This window comes from Dipodomys ordii, unplaced genomic scaffold (assembly GCF_000151885.1).
Source record: "Dipodomys ordii isolate 6190 unplaced genomic scaffold, Dord_2.0 Scaffold72, whole genome shotgun sequence".
Taxonomy (NCBI): domain Eukaryota; kingdom Metazoa; phylum Chordata; class Mammalia; order Rodentia; family Heteromyidae; genus Dipodomys; species Dipodomys ordii.
The window spans coordinates 7,445,086-7,472,673 of record NW_012267288.1 but is presented as its reverse complement, the minus strand read 5'-3'; the positions used below and the strand labels follow the sequence as shown (position 1 = coordinate 7,472,673).

General features: G+C 36.3%; 1 protein-coding gene across 1 annotated transcript in view; it reads right to left on the bottom strand.

Annotated features, from left to right (window-relative positions):
- The window catches only part of Etv1 (ets variant 1), a 93,842-nt gene that overhangs the window by 9,183 nt on the left and 57,071 nt on the right, over window positions 1-27,588 (bottom strand). The window contains exons 8-11 of the mRNA XM_013023999.1: window positions 23,211-23,458; window positions 7,242-7,310; window positions 5,433-5,501; window positions 2,293-2,462 (exon numbers count right to left, since the gene is read on the bottom strand). Of these exons, the coding sequence (XP_012879453.1) occupies window positions 2,293-2,462; window positions 5,433-5,501; window positions 7,242-7,310; window positions 23,211-23,458 (556 nt within the window). The remainder of the gene's footprint in view (window positions 1-2,292; window positions 2,463-5,432; window positions 5,502-7,241; window positions 7,311-23,210; window positions 23,459-27,588) is intronic.

The following is a 27,588-nucleotide window of genomic DNA, read 5'->3' as shown; positions in this document are numbered from 1 at the left end:
TGCAAAATTTAAATACCCATTGAGCCGTGTGTGTGTGTGTGTGTGTGTGTGTGTGTGTGTTGTGTGTGTGTGTGTGTGGTGTGTGTGTGTGTGTGTGTGTGTGTGTGTGTATGTGTGTGTCCCTGAAAGGCTAACTCTTTTTTTCTTTTTGGTCAGTCATGGGGCTTGAACTCTGGGCCTGAATCTTCAACTCAAGGAGGGCACTTTATCACTTGAGCCACTTCCAAAAAGCTAATTCTTTAGTACAACAAGAGCACTGATGCAACGTGGATGAGCAAAATTGCACTAACTAGCTCTTCTTATTAATATATTCTTAAAGCAGATCTGTCCCTATCACTGTCTCTCCTTGTCCTCTTCCTATCTCTTTTTCTCTCCCTCCCCTTTGCACCCTCTTCTCTCTCTCTCTCTCTGTCTCTCTGTCTCTCTCTCTCATATTATGGACTAAACTCAGAGCCTTGTACACTTGTGGATGTTGGGCAATTGCTCTGCAATTGAGCTATATCTCTAATCCTGAAACAGGTCATCTCATATAATTTAGAGTACATTTACAAATTATGTTGAATATGTTGATTAATGAACACATGAAATTTAAGGTGTATAGCCAGTATTTATGAAATCAATTACTTTGAGTTCAAAATATTTTCAATGCTGCTGAACATTTTTTTTAACATTGCTGAGGTGTTTAGAACCAGTAGCCAATACAACTGGTCATAATCATGTTAGTTAAACATTTCCCACAAAAGCTATGTGCATATGACAATATAAGATGATGTTAAGTGAAATGAACCCCAAGATACAGACACAAATATTAGTTTTCTCTCTTGCTGTTGTTTCTAACATATTTATAATGTACGATGTGATTTTTTTTGTTTCTTTGTATGTTTCTCCTCCATGGTGTAACTCTTGTTTTCACTGTATTGGATGTTGATGCCCTGCATATACACTTCTCTAATTCGGTAAGGGGAAGGGAAAAAACGAAATGCTTAAATAGGGATACAATGAAATGTATAAGACACTATGTTGAAAACAAACTTTACAAAACTTTTGCGGCGGGGGGGGGGTATAGTTGTGGAGATGGGAGGGAAAGGATGGCAGGGGAAAAACAAAGGAGGAGACAACAATGCTCAATAGGAAATGTACTCATTACCTTACTCATGTAACTGTAACCCCTCTGTACAGTAGTTTTACAATAAAAAAAATATAAAAATTTCCACTGGTTTCTTGGCTAATGTAAGAGGAAGTAAATTTTGGAGTAGTAACAGAGGAAACATCTTTAATGAGACACAAAAATGTCATAGAACTGTCACCTTTGCAAGGAGGTTCATAAGGCCATGGATGGATCATGCTACAATAACAATCATAGCCTTAAATATAAACCTATTCTTGGAGAGACTAAAAATTCAAAATAGACATTTTTCATGGAAATCCCCCTTCATAGAAATATTCCATTTGTATGTGCATTGCTGGGCAAGGAGTGAGGTGAAGGTGATATTTGTACAGTTGGTCAAAAGTGTACTTTTGCACGCCCTAATCTCCCACAGCTGTTCTTCCCCAGCCGCTCTTGTACTTGATAGCAGTCCCTAAAATATTCTCCAACTCTGTTGGTAAAATCAGACTGTCAAAATAAAGAATTTAATTTAAAAGAACAATGCTAACATTCAAAGAATATTTGGGATACAGCAGAAAGATCTCTCTTCTCCCACTTAAGGACCATAACATGTACTGTTACAAACCTTGGTAGCCCAGACATTCTGAATAAGGGCATATGGTATATATAAATAATGTGCTGGTTGATTTCCTATCAACTCTGTATGACATTCAATTGGAAATCCCACACAATACAATAATAATTTTAAATGTAGGCACTGTTCCTTTTAAGCCTGTCTGCTGTGCATGTGTATGTGTGTGTGTGTATGTGTGTACAAGTGTATACGAGTGTGCATGCTAGCTCTAGGGCTTTATTTCAGGGCCTGGGCACTGTCCCTAAGCTTCTTTTGCTCAAAGCTAATGCTCTACCCCTCGAGCCACAGCTCCACTTCTGGCCTTTTAGAAATTTAGTGGAGATAAGACTCTTACATACGTCCCTGCTCAAGCTGGCTTCAAACCGCTGAATAGCTATTATTATAGGTATGCACTGCTAGCGCCAGGCTGAGCCTTGTTATAATTTAAAATATTCTATGTCTTAGAAATAAAGAAAAGAAATGGTGAGTTCGGTATATGAATCAAATATATCAGTTTCTTTCTAAATGTATCAGGTATCTTATTTTCTTAACTAAATTCTACTAAACCAACCTCTTCAGGCTCAATCAGCTTAAATTCCATGCCTCGGCCAGTCCAGGCAATGAAATGTGAATTTGAAGGGTCATCCAGAAGAGCTACCAAAAACTGCCAGAGTTGAAGTGACCCCCGTCGCTGGTATGTGGGTCCTTCTCGATACATTCCTGGCTCTTGTTTGATGTCCCCTACATTAAAAAAAAAATAAGTGTCCATTATTAACAGTAATATTACACTCTTTATATAAAATCAGTTTATGCAACAAATATATATCACAATTATGACAATAGTCAAACACAACTTCATTATAAGTTGCCACGAAATGTAATGTTATCATTAAAGAGATTTAAAATAATTATGTGAATATAAGCCAGAAATCTATAAAACCTTAACAGACATAATATATCAAAGCAATACAAATATACACCAGCTTAAAATAAATTCATAAATATCATTTACTTACAAAAAGTTCATATAATTATCCTTTCATCATTGGTTTTTCTTAAGCCATACTGCATAATCATATTTGTTGCTGTTATTGTTAATGCTATTATTCACTACTCTTAGCAACACAGAAGAGAGAATAATCAATTTTAAGCTCTGCGCATTTTATTTGTACAAATTAAATTCTGCAAACTATAATTTGCTCTCATTTTTCTGTATCTCTTGTTTGTATTTCCCAAACAAAGTTCATTTGGATTTATTTTTTTTTTACTGAAAGTCCAATTTAAGAATATATACATAGGAGAGAAAGATGATCAAGATGCATTATGCTCATTAACTGATATGCTGAACTGAAACCCCTATGCACAAATACTTAAAACAGATAATTTGCATGTATATATGGAACTCTCTATGTAAAACATCTATATTTTAAGTAAGAAAAATTTGTTGTTACATTTGGTCATCATAGAAAAATGAGGGGGCAATGGAGGAGCTAGCACTTAATTCTTCTACTATAAAGTTGAGCTTTACAAAACAACATAGTGCTGTGATTGCTGACTATTTACTTCCATATCCAGCCAACAATCTCAAAAATATGAGGAATTGGTAACATTGGGGATTCAGTACGCAGGGCCGTGCCAATAAATTGTTGTTAATGAGTGAAATGATTCAGACCAAATATACTGAAGCAAATCACACTAAGTACAAAATTGTTAAAGAAACAAAGACACCTAACTCAAGGGCTTTCTGGAATTTTACTGTGGTCAATAGAAATATAAAACTTTGGAATGGCAGGCAAAAACAATCACAATAGTCAATGAGTATATGTGAAAATGGAACTGGGCAACTTGGGGGGGAAGGATGGGTTTGGGAGAGATGAGCGAAAATGATGGTGGGAGGAACTGATCAAGACTCATTGTGCTCATTAGCCGACACGTTGAATTGAAATCCCTTTGTACAACTACAAAATACAGTTGTAAAAAGAAATATACCTTTTGAATAATTACAGAAGGAGCATTACTTTAAGAATTAAACTAAATATCAGATTGTTCTGTCAATAGCTGCTAAAAATCATTATCATTTTGTCCATAACTAGAGAACAGAGGAGTGCATGCTCATATTGATTTCAAAGACAGTTTTATTTATCTCAGTTTTGCTTTCTGAGATTTATAAATTTTTTTTCCATGGAAGTAACTGAGCAATTATGCAGACAGAGTGAAACACTGTTAAATTTTATAGTTTCTACAGTGCTTTCTGCCTTTAAACGTGACAGATTTGCACTGGCCATATGCAATGAAAAAATACCCTTCTGTTTTTCTTTCTTCTAGTTTTCCATTACTTATAATAAAATGCAAGACAAATGCTGTCTTTCAAAAACATGTTTTCTCAGTATAAACTTGAAGAGTATTTAACTTCGGGAATAAATACTCAAGGCTGCTAGTTCCCTTAACTTTTATGTGACTGTGGCCTGTGGATTATAACATAATCTTGTCGACAATTTCCAGGTCCTTAGCAATTTTAACATTGCTAAAAAAAAAAAAAATGTGATGCTCACCATAGATGAAAGTGACTGGTGAAAAAGCCATTTGAGCAAGTGGAAGTTTTGTCTCAGGAGAAAAGGCTGTGTTCTAAGTATTCTGATGCTCTGTTAATTGTACTTAACAGCACAGTTCACACCTCTGAAACAAGGCTGAAAATCAGATTGTAGAATAAAGCCAAAAGTGACCCCCGCTGGAACCTTGTATAAATTTAGCATTGCTAATGGGGGCTAGGAAACATTTTCCTGAGACTTGCCATTTTTTTGAAAAGTATCAGCATATTAAGAGTAGCAAAAAGCTCAGGAACATAGAAGAGTTTTCAAGAAACTAATTACAGATTGAAAAGCAATCGGAGCATGTACTTTGCTGTTTAAATAATGACAATTAAAACCTCTGAGAGCTCCCAAATCATTATAGCCATGATCCCTAAAGTTTGTGCAATCAGCTAATCAGAGGGCCCCTGCTCGTTTCCTGTTTAACAATCAAAGCAGGAAATAGAGAGACCACTAAATGAATTAACTGTTCACTTTTTACCCAAGCTTCCTCATAAATGCTGGCTTTTGCCACCATTGTCAAGAAACAAGACTCTATCTAACTTGATACACTTTTATAAAATCTGGGACTTTTTCTTCGCAACAGTGATAGATATTTTTAAAAATGTAGTGTTTCTTAACTTCCTTTTAAGCAAAGACAAAGTAATGTTACATTGGTAATGTACATCTTCCTGGGGGTGAAGGGGCAGTGACAATCACTAAGTCACTAAATAAATGGGTGGTTCTGTTGTTCTATGCACCATAATGCATCTTTTCATGAACAACGAGAAAAGGACTGCATTAGTCATCAGTGCATCCACAGCAACATTCTGCTGTGCTTTGTTAATTACAAGATCAGCTTTCAATAAATTTCCAATAACAAGCTGAAATGGAAAGATCCTCCCCACAAAGCTCAGCAAGAATGATGTTCTTTGGCTGTCTCTCCAAAAATGAACTCTCACGTAGAACAACATCAAGGGTGCTTAATGTAGAAACAGTCATCAGTCAAGTTTAACCAGAATTGATCAATGTTGTGCACAGAAATATTTAAGTAGGGACAGCAACTGTTTTCTGAAACAGAAAGGGTAATGTCTCCACTGTCTCTTAACAAAAATCAAAGCTGGCAACACAGTGAGAAACCTACCATCAAATTTCTCTGGGACAACACAGGTGTCATCATAAAACTGCCTGGGTCCCTTTTCAAACATACAGCCTGTAGAGGAGGAATAGATACATTTATTCATGACAGAATATGAAACAAAGTCATAAACATTTTAAATGTAACAACAACAAAAATTGTGGTAAGGAAACAATTCTTCCAGCTTTCAACCTTCTAACCCTAGACACATTTGCCTTATGTATGGTATGGGGTACAGTAACATCACCTGCTAATATTAGATGAGGCTCTTGTGGGGGTTAAATTAATTAAAATGTTAGGGTATAGAATGGTATCCAGCATACAGTGACAGATCAACATCACTTGTCTACATTATTACTGACTCAGGCATAAACCTCATAAATATTGGCAAACCTTTGTTTTATACTGTGTCATCTGCTTCTCCAGTTTCTTCTTAGTTTCATTATTCAATAAGAAAATGAAAATCTTCTCTTCAAAAGAGGAGAGGAGAATCAAAGTGAATTATTGGTATCCTCCTGAATTATTCCTGAATGGTTTGCAAGGATTTACTTTACTCTCTCACATCTTTGTAGAAGTATCTAGGTAGGCTAACCTCATCATTAATAGCCAAGACACTGGGGGGGGGGAATAAAGAGAAGAGAAGAAGGAGAGGACAAAGAAGAAAAGGAAGGAAACAAAATATAATTGTCATCTCTCATTATAAGGAGGAAATTTCATTTAACTTAAAGTTTGTTTGGTGTTTTGTTGTTGTTATTGTTTAGTTGAGTCCTGGAGCTTAAGCTCAACCTAGGAGATGTTCCTAAGTGTTTTTGCTCAAGGCTAGTGATCTACCACTTGAGCTGCAGCTCTACTTCTGTTGTTGTGGGGTTTTGGGGGGGAATGAGGGGAAAGCAGGGTATAATGGCTTATTGGAAATAACCTTCCCCAGCTGGCTTCTAACAGTGATCCTCAGATCTCAGCCTTTGAGTAGCTAGGATTACATGTACACAGCTAGCTTAAGTTATTTTATTTCTCAAATGTATCTGTCTCTATGGTGGTTATATACAATTAACAGCATCAACCACGACAACAATTATAATGCATTTGTGCAAACATTTACCTCTCTCATATTTTAGACTTATGTTTTTATATAATATTTCAATTTTCTACTTATATAAAATAACCAATAGTAGTCCTAACTTAAAAAGATGCAACTAAGTGAGCTTTACCAAAAAAGCAGAGTTTAGGTCAAGAATATATATATGTATTTCTAATAATCAAATGAAATAATTTTTGACTATCACAATGCAGATGTCAAAGTGTCTCACAGAAAAGCTTCCCTGCCAGTTACCACAAACACATCTGAAACATCTTATGCAAAACTTCATTCTAAATCACTGATTTTTCAAAAGTGTAGAATCCAAAACACTTAAAAATTAAAACATTTAAATCTTGCTTTACTTCAAAAGACTGTCTTAGGCTTATAGGAAATGAGTATTCTTACATTTTGATAGAATGCAATAAGGTGAGCTAATTTATAAAGCACATGTTCTAGTTTAAAGAAATGCAGTTCTTGGAAAAACAAAAACAAAAACAAAAAAAACAACACCCAAAACACAGAAATGCACTCTCATCTGTTTGCAGGTATATATGACTCATGCTAACATCCAAATACAAGCTATCGAGACCTGAAAGATCTACAGTTTGAAAAAGATAAAGTTTTTAAAAAATAATAGTTTAGAGCACATAAATGAATTTTTTCCAAAGACCAAGTCAGTGGAATGTATGGTTATTTTGAATGTTATTTACAAGGAATTTAGAAAATAGAAGACTTAACTTCTGTTCTGCTTGGATGAGCCAGGAAGCCTTCTTGCCTCATGTAAATGGAGTGGCAGCTAGGCACTTCTGAAAGAGGCAGTGACATTGGTTAGAAAACTGTGTGCCATGGGAAGAACACCAGTACCAACAGACAGATCGCAGGCAGATAGAAAAGTTACGGAAATGGCATGTGTGGTTCGCATTTCAGGCAGGAACCACCTTTGAAATGGAAGAATTAGTGTATCATGGTGAACACTGATTCTCTTGATTAATCATGAGAACTCAGAAATGTCCCAAATCAACCTGGCTAAAGTTCCACTCTCGCTAGAATACCAAACAATTGTCATACTGTTCTCCAAACAGTGTCATGAGTTATACATATATCTCAGGACTTTTTTTTAAGAATATATATCCCATGGCATTCAATGTACAAAGAAAAAAGAAGAAGAAGGAGGAGGAGGAGGAGGAGGAGGAGGAGGAGCAGGAGGAGGAGGAGGAAGAAGAAGAAGAAGAAGAAGAAGAAGAAGGAGGAGGAAGAAGAAGAAGAAGAAGAAGAAGAAGAAGAAGAAGAAGAAGAAGAAGAAGAAGAAGAAGAAGAAGAAGAAGAAGAAGAAGAAGAAGAAAAGAAAGAGGGCTTATTTGTGGTTTATTTTTTTGAAAACTAAACAGAAATGATTATGGAAAGATAAAATATCTAAATTTCTAAAATTACTTTAGAGACCATTGCTATATTTTCCTTAGTTGAAAGATCACTGGTTTTCATTTTGGTAAGAACATAATTTGTATTCTGAGCCAATGAAGATATAAAGCAGACATATAACAATTTCATATGATATATTACCCTGAAAGTGAGACCTGGCCTATATGATGGAAGGATTTCATCACTGAATAAACAAATTTGGTTAATGGCTAAACCTGAGAGACTAATGACTACACATGAATGTCTTTAGTAGTTTAGATATGGAAAAAAAACATGGATTAGAAGAAAAAAGTATTAAAATTCAACTTTTCAACTTACTAATTAAGCTAAATGCCTTATGGAAAATCCATTTGGTGTCTGTATTTCTATGAAATACAAGGTTGAGTTAGAGAGTTCCTTAATTTCTTGGATTCTGAATGTAGTGGTGCCTGTTGTTCACATCTATAAGCCTAGCTATCAGGAGATTTGTATCTGAGGATTCCAGTTCAAAGTCAACAAGGCAGAAAAATGTAATATACTATTATTAGCAAATAACCAACAAAAGGCCAGAAATAAAGATATGACTTGATTGTCAGAAATTCAGCCTTGAGAGACATGTTAAGCAAGGCCCTCAGTTCAAGCCCAAGTACGAGCACAAATAAACAGACAAACTGTATATTCAGAGGTATATTCATTATAAAGCTAATGAAGTTTGAACCTCAGGATCCCCACTTTTTTAAGAGCCCTTTCTAAAGCTTTTTACATAACTTTGTAATTTCTTAAAGAATTTTCTTTTAAAATACTGCGCAAAGTTGAAATTTCCAGGTCTTATCAGTGTATGCCCCCAACCACTATATAAGAAGTACTGGGGCTACAAGAATAGGTAAATATATGTGACCAACTCAATTCTATTACCTGTACAGACTGCAAATGTCTTAAGTTTACATTAAATTAAATTATTAAGTTAAATTTCAAAATGAATGTGGTAAGAGTGCTATTGAAAAACGTTTCCCTTCCCATCATTTACAGGAAGCACATAATTAATAAATAATAAATACTATGAAAATAAAGTGACATGTAAAGACATTATTACTTCATAGTTATCCATCTGTACATGACATTTTACTGTATATCTCACTCAGATGAAAACTTTCTTTGATCTAGAATTTTCTATCTTTAAAGTCATTATAATTTTTTTTTTAGTTTTTACCTAATGATGAATGATTTCTTTTCCTTTTTTTCTTTTTTTTTGGGGGGGGAATGCTATGATGAATATCAACCAAAATATAAGGGGCTTTCCAATCCCAGAAAAGTTTGATTCATGTGATTTTAATTTTTTCAAAAAATCTTAATGATAATCCGTAACATTAACAATACTTTAAATATACAGGGGGCTGTGGGTTTACCTCAGTGGTAGAATGACTGTTTAAATCATGTACAAGGCCCTAAGGTCTACACCTAGCACTGCAAAGATTTAAAATAATAGTATGGTTTAGAAAGGGGGAAAATTCTGTAGGATCTATTATCAAACATTTTATTATATTTTACAATGCCTTTTTTAATGTAACTATCATATAGTATAGAATTCTGGCTCTACAAAAGGCAAAAGACTGCTGATATCAACATTTATAAATCAAGGTTTATGGTTACATGGTTATCTTTGAGTTGCCCATTAGTTAGCAATCCACTTCATCTCAACTTTTTTTTTTTAAACTAATGACCTTCAAATTTATCTTAGCATTATTCTGATTTATTGCAAGGCATACGGTCCCTCAAAGCCACTGTGTCTGGAAGGGACAATGGTAATGACTGCCATCAGCTTAGCAGCTGCTAGGAGGCCAACATTTTGTTGTCACAATGCTGACACCCAGCCACAAAATACTTTTACTGACTGCTGCACACCTGGAAAACAGCCGTAAAAACAGCTGGCTCTCTCCAGAGGCAGCTTGAGGAAAACTTATACCTCAACTGGATTACATATAAGTGTGACTAAATGCAGGCTTTCCTTTCCTGAGGAGAGAAAAAGAGGAAGAGAAGCAATGCAAACATTCTGTGAAACCCACTATTCAAACCAGAAGGAACACCTTAAAAAAGAATTTTAGTTTCATACAAAATCAGCCTCATTTTAGAAAACTACAGATCTGGAACTGGGAATGTGGCTTACTGGTGAGTGCTTGCCTAGCAAACATGAAACCCTGGGTTCAATTCCTGAGAACCACATCAACAGAAAAAGCCAGAAGTGGCACTGTGGCTCAAAGTGATAGAGTGCTTGCCTTGAGCACAGAGAGTCTCAAGAACAGTGCCTAGGCCCTGAGTTCAAGCCCCAGGACTGGGAAAAAAAAAAGAAAGAAAGAAAACTACAGATCAGAGGTCACACAATGGATGCCTAAATTTCAGTGACATTCGTGTTATCATTGAAATAGCTGATTTGTTCATTACTGTACTTATACTCTAATGTTCTTCAAAAATTCTAGCTATTCATTTGTGATATTTAAAATATACTGATTTAAGACTCATAATAAATTAATGACATGACAGAAATGTTATATTTCTAAAGGTTGAATTTGTGATCTATACTCTTAAAATAACAGCAACCAAAAAGCAATGAAGGACAATTTAGGAAAAGTTACATACATGAGAGTATAACTGTGTTTTGTCAAATCCTACTACTATTTATTATACTGCAGGGTAAATAAAATTAGCAGGTAGAACTTAAAACTTGAGACACTTGGCTAGCATTTACTTAAATTTAGTTTCTCCTTAAAATTGGTGTCCTTTATACAGTCTAGAGAAGCCTGAAAAAATAGAGCCAAGAGGTTTATTCCCATAAAGTAACTAAAGTCATGTTATCCTAAAGTGATATCAGTTAATTTATGACTATCAGAGTGGGTCAGACTCTAATCAAATTGTAGAAACATTTCCAAAGTGATTATTCAATCAAATGACTAACAGGGTTAATTAGGAGCCATAAACATTGCTCTGAAGTTCATCAAAGTAATGACTTGCCCAGAAAAATTACTGCTAATTAAATTGCCTGCTGCTTTCATTTCTACCTTATCTAATAAAAAAAAATCCAACCAATGAAGTTTGACATTACATTTTAACTTTGCTAAGTGGTCAACTAAGATCCATACTAGCTAACTGGTGACTTCAAAGGAAATGTTTTGTGTCAGAGAATGGAAGCATTACATATATATCCTTTTCTGCTTTGTCATGGAGTAAAACTTACAAAATTCAACAACACTGATGAACTGTAACTTTACCTACACTGTCCTGTAGTGCATCCCTGGTTATAATTTTAGAACAGCTAGTATTACACAGTGTTTACAAACAAGCATTTTGTCCTTACATAGACCTGAATCTTAGATCTGACATTTTGTGGGTATAGGACAACCTATTAGTTATTTAATATGCCTACGTCTCTGACTCCTGTAAAATGAAAGCAATGTTAATATCCTTATGGAGCTGTGTGAGAGACCAAATAGAACAAACCGTGTGCAACGTATTCCACAGAATTTGACACACGGTACTTATTATTAACAACAGAATATTTTTAAGTGAGTCTCACAACTGTTTAAACAAAAAGAATCATGTTACTTAAAACTAAGAATCATTATATATTAAAATAAAATTCTATATCTTACTTTGCTTCTTAAATTACATCAAGTGGCTGATTTGTTATCATTGTTTTTATTCTGGAATAGTCTTCACAAATCTATGAATCTATGGTATAAAATACTTTGAATAAACACTATTTGTGATTTACAACATTAAAGCCAGAATCTCCATTACAATTATTTTTTGAATATTTTAAAGTACATCTTTTAAGGGTTTTTTTTTTTGTAATAGTACTGCCCTTTTGTTTGCTCGTAAATAATATTGGCTTTAAAAAGTTTTCAATTCTGTCTATAAATGGACTTAGGTAAATTTAATTTAAGGACAAAGGATTTTTATTCATTTAGAAACTTGTGGCTCAAAGAGCTCTATAACATCCTATTAGTAATGACCTAATTAACGTGTAGAAGTCAAACTACCTCTCATTTGTTACAGAGGAGTTGGAGGTGATGAAAACTGATCTAACACACTGCAAAAATTCAAAGCAGCAATGCACTGCTGTCAGTTTAATGCCCTGGTCAATGGAGATGGAGTTATCAAAAACTAAAATAAACTGACACTAAACTCTCCAATTTAAGGGGGTTTTTTTGTTTTTGTTTTTTGGGTTTTTTTTGTGTTAAGTAATAGTAAAGTCTTCTTCAAATTAAGCCAAGCAGAAGAGATACCTCTGGAAGGGAAAAGTATTTGGTCTCTTGACTTGTATTTTAAAACTATGCTGGGAAACAGAGATTTGGGAAGCTGTATCCAAGGAACTGACCACAAAATGCAGCTTTGAATTTGCACATGTAATTCTGCTAGGCACTCCTTTGCATTTGCATACTTGCTGCCCAGTAATACAGAATGAAAATTTTCTCTTTAGGCCATCATTTGCCTACTTTTCTAAAAGCTATACCAGACTCTCCTTCCTCCTCTACCTCCTTCCTTTTCTCTCTCCTTTTCTTTTTCTCCCCCTCCCCCCTCCCGCGACAGGGTCTTACTATGTAGACCTATGTTCCTCTATATTCCTGCCTCTGTCTTCCTGTATTACCGGCATAGACCATTCTGCCTAGCTAAATTTAAAGTTTTTCTAGTAGCACAAACATTCAAATGTTCTCATAAGTAACATAAACATTATAAAGGTGTGTTTAAATACAAATCACCCACGGTACCCTTATATTATGCTTTCACATTCAAATAGGAATAGGTTTGGTATAAAAAATCAAGAAAACTCTATTGGATGGTGTTTTATAAGACCATCTTAAAGGCTACTCAGAAGAAGGAAATTTTCCATCTGTAAAGTCATTGTGCAACACTAACTTCAAAACAGTTCTTCATAGCAATATGTCTAAATCCACAGAAGAAAAAAAAAGGTTAATGTGAAGGCAGAACAGTCAGGTTTTGATGAGACCACCTCAATGTCAACTACAAACTTTCAGATATAACATCTTAATTACACAACAACTATTGAGAAGAATGTAGAAAAGCTGGAGCTTGATACCTCTTGAGAGTGATGGATTTACTGTGACCTCATTCACACTTACATACAATCTTTCTCTTTAAAGCAATCAGTAAGCTGTGGGTGAATACAATAATGTAAAACCTACAGAAATATTTCTTACATCCAAGTCTAGTACTAAGTCTATGGACAGATTTGAGTACAGAGGGAAAATTGTATTGGACTTTCTATAACTATCATGGAGTTTACGAATCTTAAAAGAAAGAAAGGAGGGAGGGGGGAAAGAAGGAGTAGGAAGGGAAGTGGGAGGGAGTAAGGGATACACCTAGTTGAATGAAAATAGTTTTAAAACACAAAAGCTCCACGCTGTCAAATAATAGCATATAGTATTGTCTATGAGAAAATATCTCACACATGCACATACACAAATAAGCAAATCCAGGTAATATTAGCTTATATGGTCTTTTAGAATGAGTTCTGCCCAGATTTTTACAAGCCCATAATGATTTTATTAAACTGGGCTTAAAAGTTTAAAAAGTTGAAGTGATGGAAGCCTTAGTGTAATAGTGACTTGAATACTAATGAGACATTAGCATATTCTCACAGTTAAAAGCAGGTTAAAAGAAAATACATGAAAGAATGTCATTGATGAGCTGCTGCAGCAGAAACAACAAAATTCTGAAGTGGAGGATTTTATTCTGTGCTGAATTGTCCAGTGCTAGAATCCACATGATTCTGAAATGAACATATCATGGAGGGCTTTATCTTGCTTTCATTTCTCCTTGATAATTTGTTCTACTTGCTCTGAGCATGAATAATACCAGCAACTTCGTTATGACTTTACCTCTCTCAGAAAGAGCCACAGATTGTTTTACTAGACTTCTTTGGCATAAGAATATGTCTCTTTCTTCATCTTATTCTCCTAGTCCTAAATAGTGCATTTTTAATTACTAAAAATAATACTGGAATCTTATTAGTGCATTAATATTATTTGAAGAAATATGTAAAAATGAAGATCAAAATATTCCACCAAAAATCCTTTATTAATGTCTGAAGCTTTATATATGCCAGTATATTAAGAAGTTTACAAATCATATTTAACAGCCATATTTGTTCCTTACCAAAGCATTAAGAAATGGGTGCTACTAGCCCCTTTTTTCTAAATAAACTGACTACCAAATTAGTTATAAACCTTATTCCATAGGTGGAGGGGGGTAGTCGTGGAGATGGGAGGGCAGAGATGGTAGGGGAAAAACAAAGGAGGAGGCAACAATGCTTGACAAAAAAAAAATTACTTATTACCTTGCTCATGTAATTGTAACCCCTCTGTACAGTATTTTCACAATTAAAAAAAAAAACTTATTCCATGTGACATAGAACTCTTGACCCCAAATTTAATATATTTCCAATTTCATACATAGGGGGTAATTTATTTTTTAATGCTAAGAATAAACAAAACAGAGATCATGTAGAAAAAGCCAGGAGCTGGAGGGACACACACACGAGAAGGAAGTTACCAGAATAGAGTTCAAACCCATTTGTCTAATTTAACAAGGACAGTGAAATAAATCCAAATGATACACATGCCATTTTTTAAAGCTTTGTTTTGGTGTTTGATTCCTGTCCTCTTTATCCTTGTAAAAATTTCCAGATATTAGAAATAAAGAAATAATTGGATAGAAACTTCACACACACCTTGAAAATAATAAGCATCTATTTATCCTGAGCTAAATTGCTGGGAAATTATTTCAAGTTACTCAGATACTAAATGAAAACATTTTATGAAATAAAATAGCTCTCCCTTCCTCTTAAGCACAAAAATAGTTGAAGTATAAAAAAAATCATAATCAGTTGGGCACCAGTGGTTTATGCCTGTAATCCTAGCTACCCAGGAGGATTAACATCTGATGATTGCAGTTTGAACCAGCCCAGGCAGAAAAGTCTATGAGATTTTTTTTTTCTCCAATAAACTACTCAGAAAAAGCCAGAAGTAATGCTGTGCCTCAAGTGGTTGAGGTCTGGCCTTGAGCACAAAGAGGTTCAGGGACAGCACCTATGCCCTGAATTCAAGCCCCAGGACCGGCAAAAAAAATAAAATAAAATAAAAATTAATCTTCTAAACAAAAACACTCAAATTCATATTTGTTTTTAAAAAGAAAGCTGTATTTTCTTCCATCTTTTTTCATATTCATTAACTATATATACAAACACATATAGGTTTTACACTGTCTCATTTAGTTTCAAATCTCAGTTCCACTTTTGAAAACACTTCTATTCTCATTTCCCTCACAGTGAGCAACTCCAGGCCTGAGAGTCCTGATTATTTTGCTTGAAAAGAAACTATAAATCGCCCCTTATAAAAGTATACTCCACCCCTTTCCAACTCCCTTTTTCCATGCTTGAACAACTCACAAGTCGATTCTCCTTCCCTTCCCCCTTTCCTGCCTGTAAAATCCAAATTAGCCCAACACTGAGGGGCTGAAATGGCATATTTGAATGGAATTCAGACCCACCAGTTCCTGTTTATGTTTCTGATTTGAGAATGCTGTCTTCTCATTCTCCATACATTAGGAACACTGCAAGGCCATAAATAGTGTCGAGTTACACACAAGCAGGACCAATGAGCATTAATCATTACTTCTAGTCAACTGGCAAAGCAGCAGCTGATGGAACACTATACTCTTCAGCTCCGCATAAATGGACATTCCAATGAGTGAAATTGTGTGTGTGTGTGTGTGCATATGCCAGTGCATATGTGTGTGTGTGTGTGCTTCCTTTCAGTTTCCATTTTATGAATGAAACTCCAGGCTCTATAGAGTCCATTCATGTAAGAGAAATGATTACAGGGCTCTGCCCGTAGGGATCAATCAGTCATGGGTAAACCTGATATGATTGGTTTAAGACAGCCTTCAGCCTTCCATTATGGACTTAAAATGCCAGTCCCTGTCCATTTGACCTGTGTTAATGCATAAAGAGTAAATCCAGACTGTAGTCTCAATTCTCAAATCAAATCATTCGCCAATCCCACTTACTGTAACTGTAGATTCAGAACATACTGAAGCATTTCTTAGAAAAACCGATATTGTGGAACAAGAGTACTGGTTTGGGAGATGTGGTATTTTTAACTTAGAAATGAAAGAGGAAAACTCATAGGCCACATACTAAGCAACAACAAGCAAAGTCAATTGGTGAGTCTAATCCATGACCTCTATTATAATAACATCAATTAGGAAAACAGCACTGTCACTTTTCACAACTGGAGCACAATGAGATCTACTAATCCACAAATCACTGGCTGAGTAAAAGAAAACTACCTTTGGATGCTAGAGAAGCAGAAGGATTGTTAATATTTTCTAAAGGATCAATAGCTCATTCTTTAAAATTCCCAAGTGATCCTCCACTTGAATTTTCTTTAAGCAATAGTTTAATAGTTAAGAGGAATAAAATGATCTTCCATGTTGCAGAGAGAAAAATGAGGCCTAAGCAAATGATGCTTGGTAATAAAATAGAGTCAAGCCCAGTTCTGAGTATGATATGTATCAGGTACAAAACGATGGAAGTTTGTGGAATGCTAATTATCACTACCTTCACTATATTTGATGTCAGTATAACTTGTGGAGGAGATGGGGAAAAACCAGTTGTTTAAGGATACAGGTGGACCTGTTGCAACAATGAGAAGTACAAGTTGTCATGTCCAAAACAAGCTTTACAACGTCGGTGCGGGGGGGGGGGGGGGGGGGGAGGGGGGAGGCTGGGAAGGGATGTGAAGGGTAAACAAAGGAGGAGGCTGCAATGCTTGGTAAGAAATGTACGCATTATCCTGCCCATGTAATTGTAACTCCTCTGTACAGCATGTTCACAAATAAAATAAAATTTAAAAAAAAAAAGAAGAAAATTATCACTACCCTAAAAATGACTAAAGCTGGAAGTAGTGCTGCAGCTCATATAGTAGAGGGCTAGCCTTGAGCTTCAGTGCCCAGTTCCAGAGTTCAAGCTTCAGGACTGGCACACACACACACACACACACACACACACACACACACACTACACACACTCACGCATGCATACAATCTAGAGCTAGGAGCTTCTAATCCTACTTACACAGAAGTCTATGAGCTGAGGATTACAGCTCAAACCCAGCCTGTAGAAGAAGTCTGTAGGATTCTCATCTCCAATTAAGCAGCAAAAAGCCAGAAGTCTGCTGCTGTCACTGGCCCATATACGTTACTAAATTATGGTTCATGAAAATATAACTACGCCCCTAGAGGAGATAGGTAGAAACAGTCCAGTCGCTGGTTCTGAACCTTTGAAAGACTGCTTACTATGGCAACTATGGCATTACAATTTAATATTTAACGTGTGCGTATGTGTGTGCGCACACACGCGCTTGCATTAGTAAATACTGGGGTTGGACTCAAGGCCTTGAGCTCTACTTTCGCATTTTGGCTCAAGGTAGATTCTCTACCACTTACTTGAACCATAGCTTCACTTCCTGCTTTTTCATAATTATTTTGAAATAAAAGTCTCTCTGATTTGTCCACCCATGCTGGATTCCAAATGTGATCCAGAGATCTCAGCCTCTTCAGTAGCTAGGTTTATAGGCATGAACCACCACTGCCCAGCTACTATTTAACCTTTTTTTTTGGGGGGGGGGAGGCTTTTTTCTTTTTGCTTATGTGGTGCTGAGGAATCGAACCCAAGGCCTCGCGCATGCAAGGCAAGCGCTCTACCACCTTCCCAGCCCCTATGTAACTTCTTTCTTAGGGAATGGATGCATAGATCACTATCCAACACCTTTGCCCACTTTGGCTATCGAAATAGGATCCTATCTGTCATTTAATTTCTTTAAAAAAAAATCAAAATTTCATTGAAGTGTGAGCTGAGTCTCACATAAGTATCAAATATATCCCTCATTTCTGGCAGTTGAAAGTTAAACATAGTCTAGTTTTAACATATTTAAAATGAGGTAAATGTTTTAAAGTACTTATTTTTATCATTTCTCTGCCCAAACATAATTTTCTTCAAGTTAAGCAATAACAACAACAAAAATCTTTAACAGTAAAAGTTTCTCTTTTTTTTAAAAAAAATTTTTTTGGGTCCGGTCGTGGGGCCTGAACTCTGGGCCTGGGCGCTGTCCCTCAGCTCTTCAGCTCAAGGCTAGCGCTCTACTACTTGAGCCACAGCGCCACTTCTGGCTTTTTTTTCTGCTTATATGGTGCTGAGGAATCGAACCCACGGCCTCTGGCATACAAGGCAAATGCTCTACCACTGAGCCACCTTCCCAGCCCTAAAAGTTTCTCTACTGTCCTTTCTTAAAGCACTATGGTGTAAAATAGTTAATGGTGAACTTAGAAGAGGTTGCTGAGATATATTTAAATATGAAAGATGAAAAAAGTTTTCCTTATATCTATTTTATTTTGGGAGGTTTTCTTTTGCTTGTGTCTTTTTATATAAATGATATATTTATTACTTTTTTATTAAATGAGAAAAACACTCCCACATCTAAGCTTATTTGTAAAAAGTGGAAAGAAAAGGGCGAAAGATTGAAACCCACTGCTGTACTTAAATTGTAAGTACTGTGTTATCAAGGGCTGTAAAATTCAAGTAAGAAGGCTCAAACTCAAAAGTTCACATATGGATTATCAACTTGTGTTTGCTCTCGTTATTATTTAGCCATTTCTAGAACTGCTATAAAAGGCCTCTTCTTTGAACATCTCAATTCTTAACGGTGTTTGTGGTATCTTTTCATTTTCTGTCAAGTATTTCACCTTACTGGGGACTGAATTCAGGATCCCCTGTTTGTGAAGTAAGTCACACCCTATTCCTTTTAGTCTTAGTTTGTTTTGCAGGTAGGGTCTTGTACTCCTGCTCAGGTTCACCTCAGACCTCAATCCTCCTAAATCAGCTTTTTCAGTAGCTGGGATTATAGATAACCACTATGTATGAACAACACTTCTGGAAAGAGGTGTATTTAAAAGAAAATAAAGAACTCATTTTAATCCATTCATATTGTTTGAAATTTTATATTTTCCCACTTCACAATAGTGAACCTAACAAGGATAGTATCTCTTAAACACCTGGTAATATGTTATATGTTCCTCACCAAATTAGGAAAAAACATAGTCTCCGAATCTTAAAGCATTTAGCCTTATTCTCCAGATCATGTAGCTAGCCTTCAAAAAAACATATGAAAATAGTTCATCTATCCAGTTATTGTAGTGAATGCCTGTAAAAGGATGCAAAAACAATCTGTATACTGTTGAATGAAGCCTTATTAGGCTACAGAAGAATAACTACAGTGGAAATAATGCTGCACTCCTTCACCACATTGGCTTTTTAAATGCCTCGTTTATATCTTCTGTCTGTCTTCTGATCCAAGTGTTTTACTCAACTCTTGAATAAATCTTTCTACTCTGCTAAAATAATATTTCGAATTTTTTATCTTAAATATTCGGCAGTTGAAATTGCATTCCTGTAATTATAATTATCACTAATAGAGCTTCCATTTCCCATGTCATAATTAATGTCAGGCTTTATTAGAGCACAATCATGCTGCCTTTCCTCTTACAAGACATCTTTTATTGTCACAACATTTATGATACATTGAATTAAGCAATAAAGAGACCTACAGGCCTTCTGGAAGGATAACCTTTAGATCAAACATGCTGGATTATGTGACTTTAAAAGTGGTGGGTTTTTCTTATTGGTCCTAAAACACTTAGAAAATGGTTCCTAATGTGCTGTTTGTTCAAAACTAATAGGTAAAGAGGTAAATCAGAGATTCAGTGATAAATACATTAGATTTCCTAGAAAGTTATTTAATATATTCCCAGCACGAATGAAAAAATTAATTATACAAATCAAATATCTAGAGATCATACTTATTAGTTGTAATATATGACATACACCGAGGTATCTATTTCACAACAGCAATCTGTTGGCCAGAAAAGTATATTTTCATATCCATACATTAAGTTTTATAAGCCCTGGTTAGACTTTATTATATTTATTTAAAATCATACCCAAATAAAGAAAACTTGAATCCTAGTTGCAATAATAAAATTATAAATTCAAAATTCAATTTCACAATTTAAAATATAATTAGAAGCCGGGCACTGGTGGCTCACACCTGAAATCACAGATACTCAGGAGGAGATCTGAGGATCGTTGTTTGAAGCCTGCCCAGGCAGGAAAGGCACTGTCCCTCAGCTCTTCAGCTCAAGGCTAGCACTCTACCATTTGAGCCTCAGCACCACTTCTGATTTTCTGGTGGACACAAGAGTCTCATGGGCTTTCTCGCCCCGGCTGGCTTTGTAACATGATCCTCAGATCTCAGCCTCCAGAGTAGCTAGGATTACAGGTGTGAGCCACCAGCTCGGGGCTATGAGACTCTTATCTCCAATTAAATCACAGAAAAAGCTGGAAGTATCACTGTGGCTAGGATTACAGGTGTGAGCCACCAGCTCGGGGCTATGAGACTCTTATCTTCAATTAAATCACAGAAAAAGCTGGAAGTATCGCTGTGGCTCAAGGGGTAGACTTCTAGAATCTAGTAAAAAGGAGCTCAAGGACAGTGTCTAGGCCCAGAGTTCAAGCATCAGGACTGGGAAAAAAAATATATATATATATAGATACATATACATATACATACATACACAGAGAGAGATAATAGATAGATAGATAGATAGATAGATAGATAGATAGATAGATAGATTATATATATAAAGAATTAGAGGCAAAGTAGCAAAAAGTTAAAAGCATCTCAAATATCAAATAGCACTTCATAAATCAGTGTAAATAGGCCATAACTTTAAAATAGAATGTTGAACCATGTTTTTGAAGCTTACGAAACACACAGCTGTGCTTTTGAGGGTCATGCAGTCACTAGCTACAGTCCATGATGCATGCATGTGGTCCACCAATAGTGCAATTACTGCTTTTCAGAGCCAGGTCCCATACTTTGACCCTCATTAGAATCCTTAAATCTCTTTCCTGATTGGTTCACATATCCTCAAGAAGTGAGGAGTGCGATATAAGGACCAAGATTTGAAGCCAGCCCAGGAAGAAAAGTCTGTAAGATTCTTATCTCCAAGTAACCCGGAAAAAGAGCAAGCATTGGAGATATGGCTCTCATGCTAGAGTGTCAGCGTTGAGTGAAAATGCTGAGATCCTGCCTTAGCCCTGTGTTCAAGCCCCAGTAGCAGCACAAAAATATATACGTAAATAAGTTATATAAAATAATTTAACTTAAATTTAATTCAAAATTAATACATTTAAATTATAAATCAGCCTAAGTAGATCTTATCTTCCCCATGTTTGAAAATAAGTCATGGGATAATAACCCACAAGTCCCAAATGCAGCATTTAAGGAAATTTCTTAGGATTGATCCTACAGTAGGATGGAACAAGCGTCTAAGTTGCAGATTATGTCTATCCACCTTCCTGCTTTTCTTCCTCATTCCAATCCAACATGGCGCTACGCTGAAGGGAACTCAGAGACAAGCTCAAAGACACATCCAGACTCTGTCCTCACATCCTCTCATTAAGCTGCCTCTTTGGCCACTATCTTGTATTTACAGAGAGGTGGGGAAAACACAGGAACTGTGCACTCAGTTATTAGAAAATAAGGCCTAGGATGAACCAACTCAGGCCCTAATTGTGGGCTCCCCATTTGTTAAAAAGTTCATGGGTCATGGGGAGATGGTGTGCTCTCTAGGAGTTAGGGCATGCCTTAAATTACTCAGTTCCCTTAGCTCTTCAAACTTGCCCAGTGAGGAAGGGTGCAACCCAAGAATGGCCAGAGGTCAACTCTCAGTCTCAGAGCTCCCTCTTGTCAAGATTGAAAGAAGTTCATAATGAAGTAAGTGTTCTTAATTGAAGCTAAGAACTCAGGGCATGGAAACAGCTTTATTTTCCCTCAAGCAAAATTGATATAAAAATGGAACAATTATGAGGGAAGCAATAGTCCTTTCATAGAAAATAAAACCTATCCTTACCTTTGAATCCAGACAAAAGGAAATTACAATTTTTTTGAAACATTTCCACGTCTATGACTATCTATTGGCCACAGATACAACAATACTAGTGATAGTATTTTATAAGTGCATGGTGCCCTTAAACATTAACTTTTATTACATGAATCTTTTCAAAACATCTGAGATGTGTAAAAAGAATATATGCCCTGCATTCTCACATTATCGAGAGATTAGTTAAGTATTTCTTCTAAAGTCTTAAATTTTATGTTGGAAAAACTGATGGTAACATTTGGAATAGATTTTAAGCCTTTCTTATTCTCAGTAAGGTCTCTCTCCCTTTTAATAGACTGTATCTTATAGTACATTCTAGTTCACTGAGCCAAAGTTAAGCTCTATGAATGAATCACACATTGCTATTCCAGTCCTATTATGTCAAAGTTCTTATTTATGAGCTCTTGGAATCTTTGACATCAATACATTTTTAAGTTATATACAAGAAATGACCAATATAGAAGAGATATTGTTTTATGTAAGTATTGTTTTCAAACAGGACTGAAGTTGAAAAATAGAAGGAAAGAAAGAAGGAAGTAGGGATGGATGGATGGAGGGAAGAAAAGAAGAGTAAAAGAAAAGAAAGAAGGGAACAGGGGAAAAAAGAGAGAGCAAAGCAGCTCTGCAGTCTATTATGGGCCTATAATTCCAACTACTCAAGAGATAGTGGCCAGAGGATTTAAGGCCAGCCTGGGCAAAAAGATAGGAATAAGTACATGGTTCAAGTGGTAGAGCACCAATTTAGTGTGTGAGATGCTTTGAGTTCTATCCCCCCAAAAAAGAAAAAAAATGTAAGAAAGGAAGGAAGGAAGGAAGAAAGAAAGAAAGAGTAGAAGGAAAGAAGGAAGGAAGGAAGGAGGGAGGGAAGGAAGGAAGGAAGGAAGGAAGGAAGGAAGGAAGGAAAGAAGGAAGGAAGGAAGGAAGGGAGGGAGGGAGGAGGGAGGGAGGTAAGAAAATTACCATGCAACCTTTTGAGCTGAAAACACATAATTTTATAAATTGCACTTCTCATTGAAATAGTCTCATTTCTAGACGCTATTTTGATTATCAGCATATACCAAAATGATTTGATAGTTCAACCTTCCACTTGTAGAAAGTTTCAAATACAGGATAAATTCAGAAGGATCTCTCATTATAAATGGTCATGAGTCAACAAGTCTGACAATACTATCCAAATTGACAAAGGAGGTGAAATATGCTTTGCATAGAATTGCATGGAAGTATAAGCCTACCTGAATCATATGCGAAATCTCTGGGTTCCTGTTTAATCATCAGAGGAGGGGGGAAGCTTTGGCTGGATGCACCGCCAACCATGGTGTTATGTTCATATACTGGGTCATGGTACTCCTGCTTAAAGCCTTGTGGTGGGAAAGGAATGTTTGGCTCAGACATCTGGCGTTGGTACATAGGACGTCCTTCCCTTGGCATTGTCGGCAAAGGAGGAAAGGAGTTACAAGGTTCAGAAAGCTGGCGGCGAAATCTAGGGGATAAGAGAATATGTTTCAGACAGATAGTAAACTCAGACTATTCTTTTAAATTATACCAATAACTTTTAAGTGCTAGTAAACAAAATAGTACTCAATGATCCAAACTATCAATATTGAAAGATCACAGCATTTCTCTTTCTTAGGTTAGTAGCATTATAATTCTTTTCGTTGGTGGTGGTGGTTGTGGGGCTTGCACTCAGGGCCTGGGCACTGTCCCTGAGCTCTTTTTCTCAAGGCTACCACTTTGAGCCATAGAGCCACTTCCAGTTTTCTGGTGGTTAATTGGAGGTAAGAGTCTTACAGACTTTTCTGCCCAGGCTGGCTTTGAGCTGTAATCCTCAGATCTCAGCCTCATGAGTAGCTAAGATTACAGGCATGAGCCACCAGCTGCCAGCTACATAATGATTTTTTTTCTTTCTTTTTTTTTTTTGTGAAAATACTGTACAGAGGAGTTACAATTACATGGGCAAGATAATGAGTACATTTCTTATCAATCATTGTAGCCTCCTCCTTTGTTTCCCCTTCCCATCCCTTCCCATCCTCCCCCCCCCACCCTTACATAATGATTTTTAATCATACACTGACTTATGTTTCTTTTCGGATCTATTCCTTATAATCATTTCGGTACAATTCATAATTAAAGATATGTTGTGAGCAGAGATAAGAGTGTAATAAAGTACTCTGAGTATATATAAACTTTAATAGCTAAGAAGCATGATTCTAAGCCAATTAGTTTATTCATGTAACTTCTACATGAAAAGATTCTGAAATAACTATAAATGGAAAAGAATCTGATCTCCAACTTCATCCTCTCTTTTAATTCTGTTACCATATTAATCAGCAAACAGGAGCCTTCTTATATTGGTTTTCTTTCCACAACCATCAGTAATGACTGAAATAAGAAAGCAGCAAATCTTTTGTCAAATCAGCAGAACTTTTAATTCTTCAAGAATGCTCCAATTAATATCAGGTTCAAGTAAGAAATAGAATTTGATTTTATGGGGATTTAAATTTAAGCTTTTTGTTGATTCTTTTTAAAACAGTATAAATATACAGCAGACCACCAAAGGAAGATAAAAGAAATTGCATAAATTTGAGGCAAGGTGGCTGAGAGATCAGAAGTAAGTTCCGGAGCCTCAGCAGAAAGCTAGAGGTGAGTCCTGTGCTCGTTCATCCTTGTTCATCCTGTGTAATGATTGACTGCTCATATAATTCTTTTGTTCCGTGTTTCTCATCCATAATATTATTGACCCACCACAAAGATATGGATTAATTAAAGATTCAAAAGTGCTCTAAAAATGCCCCAAGAGTACTTAAAAATAACCTATAAAACATCTATAAGCAAAAATTAGCCTATTAACCATCCCCTACTAAAAGCATCCTGAGACTTTAGGAAAGATACCATTTAATTTTGGTGATGTCAAATCAAAACAAGATAGAAGCTAAACAATGGCAAGGCAATTGCGTTAGCATTTCTAAGAAGAAATCACCATCCTGTGATTCAACTCTAGGCTCCCTGGCTGCTATGGAAAGCCCTGAAATTCCACCTACACCTGCAGAAAATAAACTTGGAAGCTCGGATATTGAAGAAAAAAAAAAAAAAAACAGGCTGACTGGCACTGCATTCATTTCCCTTCTCTTGCTTATTTCATTAGCCAAAAAAAGAAACAGAAATTATCATTAAGAACTGTCAAGGAGTGAATCAGAAAATTGTAACTTGAAGATAAAATAAGAAACTAACTCACTTGTGAAGCCTTAAAAGGCAGTTAATAATGCTTGTACAGAAAGCTTTGCAGGGAATCAAACCATTTGCTTTTACAAAGTCAACCTGATACCGGTTGGGTTCTTGCTGGGGACATACACACATCAAACACATGCTTTACAAGAGACCACAGGGTGGCATTCTTATCAGCCACTGACCAGTAGTAAAATGAAAGTGACTGAAGAAGCTTCTGGAAGAAAGCTGATGAGTAAGAAAAGCATGCTGGTGAACTCGTGCAAAGTGGAGGGGTAGGGAACACAGAGAGAGGGAGGAGACAGAGAAGGAGAAGGGAGGAGGAGAGGAGGGGGGGAGAGAGAGACAGAGAGAGACAGAGACAGAGACAGAGAGAGAGACCGGGATCTTGCTCAGTAGGTTCAGGACAGAGTGCCAAAGGGCTGGCCTGAGGCTGAGGAAAGGAAGCCGAGCACAGGCCAATTGGCCACTGAGTGTTCCCAGAGGGAGGCAGGGTGCTGGGCTAGATGGGGCTATCTGGGAAAAGCATCTATTCCCCAGAGCAAATTTGCCATTTGTAACTGAGTGACTGTCATTTGTTTGGCTACAGCCCTCTAAGAAATCCTCAGCAGAAACATAAGGCTTGGGAGATTTTCCTGGGATTGGCCAGCTGGTACTGTCCTCAAAACGCAGTTGGGGAGCAGTGGGAAAAGACCCTGAGCTTCCCTCTTGTAGTTCCGGGCCGGCTGTTCTTGGTCTCAAATATTTGACTTCAAGTTGAGAAACTAAAATGGATTTGGCTAACGAAATTCCAGTTAGGTCATCTAAAAACAGACACTGTTGCTTATTCGGCAGTCACCTTCCTAAAGAAATAACTAGTCTGCACAGATAGAACCTACGATTTTGGCAGCCACTTGAAGTTTGAGAGGTTGGGTTATGAAGAACTCTGGGAAGTCACCAAAAGTGGACAAAATAACACTTGATTCTATTTTTGTGCTCCTTTTCTTTTTTCCTTTTAGCCCCCACACAATGCACATCTGTTTAGTGGCCCACCCAGCAATACATTCTTTCATCTGTTTACAAAGCTGTTTACACAGATGCACATACCATTTCACTCTGACAAAGCCTCAGGACTACGGGTGAGAAGGGAAAGATAATAGGAGCCATTTCAAAACTAAAGCACAAGAGGCCTAGAGGATGAAAACAAATGTAGAAGTCTCACACTGGGGGAAAAATGCCTTCATCTATTTCTTCTTACCCAAAAGAGTTTGGGAATGTGAAATTGTGCCCATCAAATAAGTCCTAAAGATCAGGTCTGAGTGTTGATTTTATATTTAGAAAGTTGCCTGTGCTACCTGTTCTGATTTTTTAAGCTTATCTTGAAGGTTCATTTGGCTGAGTTAGTTTCACAATGGTGTCACAGTCAGATAGCTAATGGAGATAACTTATGGATTTATTATTCTGGATAGCTTATGGATATAGTATTCAGGAATTCTGGTGGCCAATTGTGAAACACAATATTAGGAATTGCAACCATGTCACTTGAGATGAGTGGGGTTGGGAGAGAAAGAGAACAAGTAGGAAGGGGTGACATTGACCAAGATCCAATGTACACATAAACTGACATGTTGATTTGAAACCTCTCTGCACAACTACTTATTTTTTTAAAAAAAAAATCATGATGTATAATTTCACTGATAAAATATATTAAAAAGGCAATAGAAACCCAAAGCTTGCTTATTCCTGATTTTGCTACATTCTACTACTTGTTATGCTCATAGGGTTATGCCTACTTCATCTGTAGGCCGACAATATTAAATAACCTTTTTCCAGCTAGCATTCACGGTTGTCACAAAGATAGCTCACAGCCAGGAGACCCAATACATGTTAAACATGAAATCGTTATCACACCAGTGGTTATATACAAGTACAAAGTAAAAAGAAGGAAGATGGAGATCTGCTATATATAATCAGCTGTATATAGTCAAGTGTATTTTAAGTCATGTATTCAGGCAATTTTCCAGTATCTGATTTACGTATGTCTTTGTCTTGAAAAGTCAAGAATTTTCCACCACATGCTTCTGACTAGTTGAATGTTTGAGAGCTTGCCTTTCCCCTAACACTAATTTACTTTGTCTCCTTAATTCAATGTTCTCAGTGTCCATGGTCATGGATCTATTGACATTAAATTTTCATCCTTTGAAAAGGATGATAAACACTTTTAATCAAATAAATTGTATTACATACAACTATGTATGGCTAAATCATTCAATCTAAGGTAAAGAAACTAATTCCATAAGCCATCTGCTAAAATTAGCCTCTTAACTTTACAGAAGTACAGACATATGCTCATAGAAATGGGATGATCTGATTTAAAGTTTAAGTAAAGCAATGTAATTCAAGCAGAGC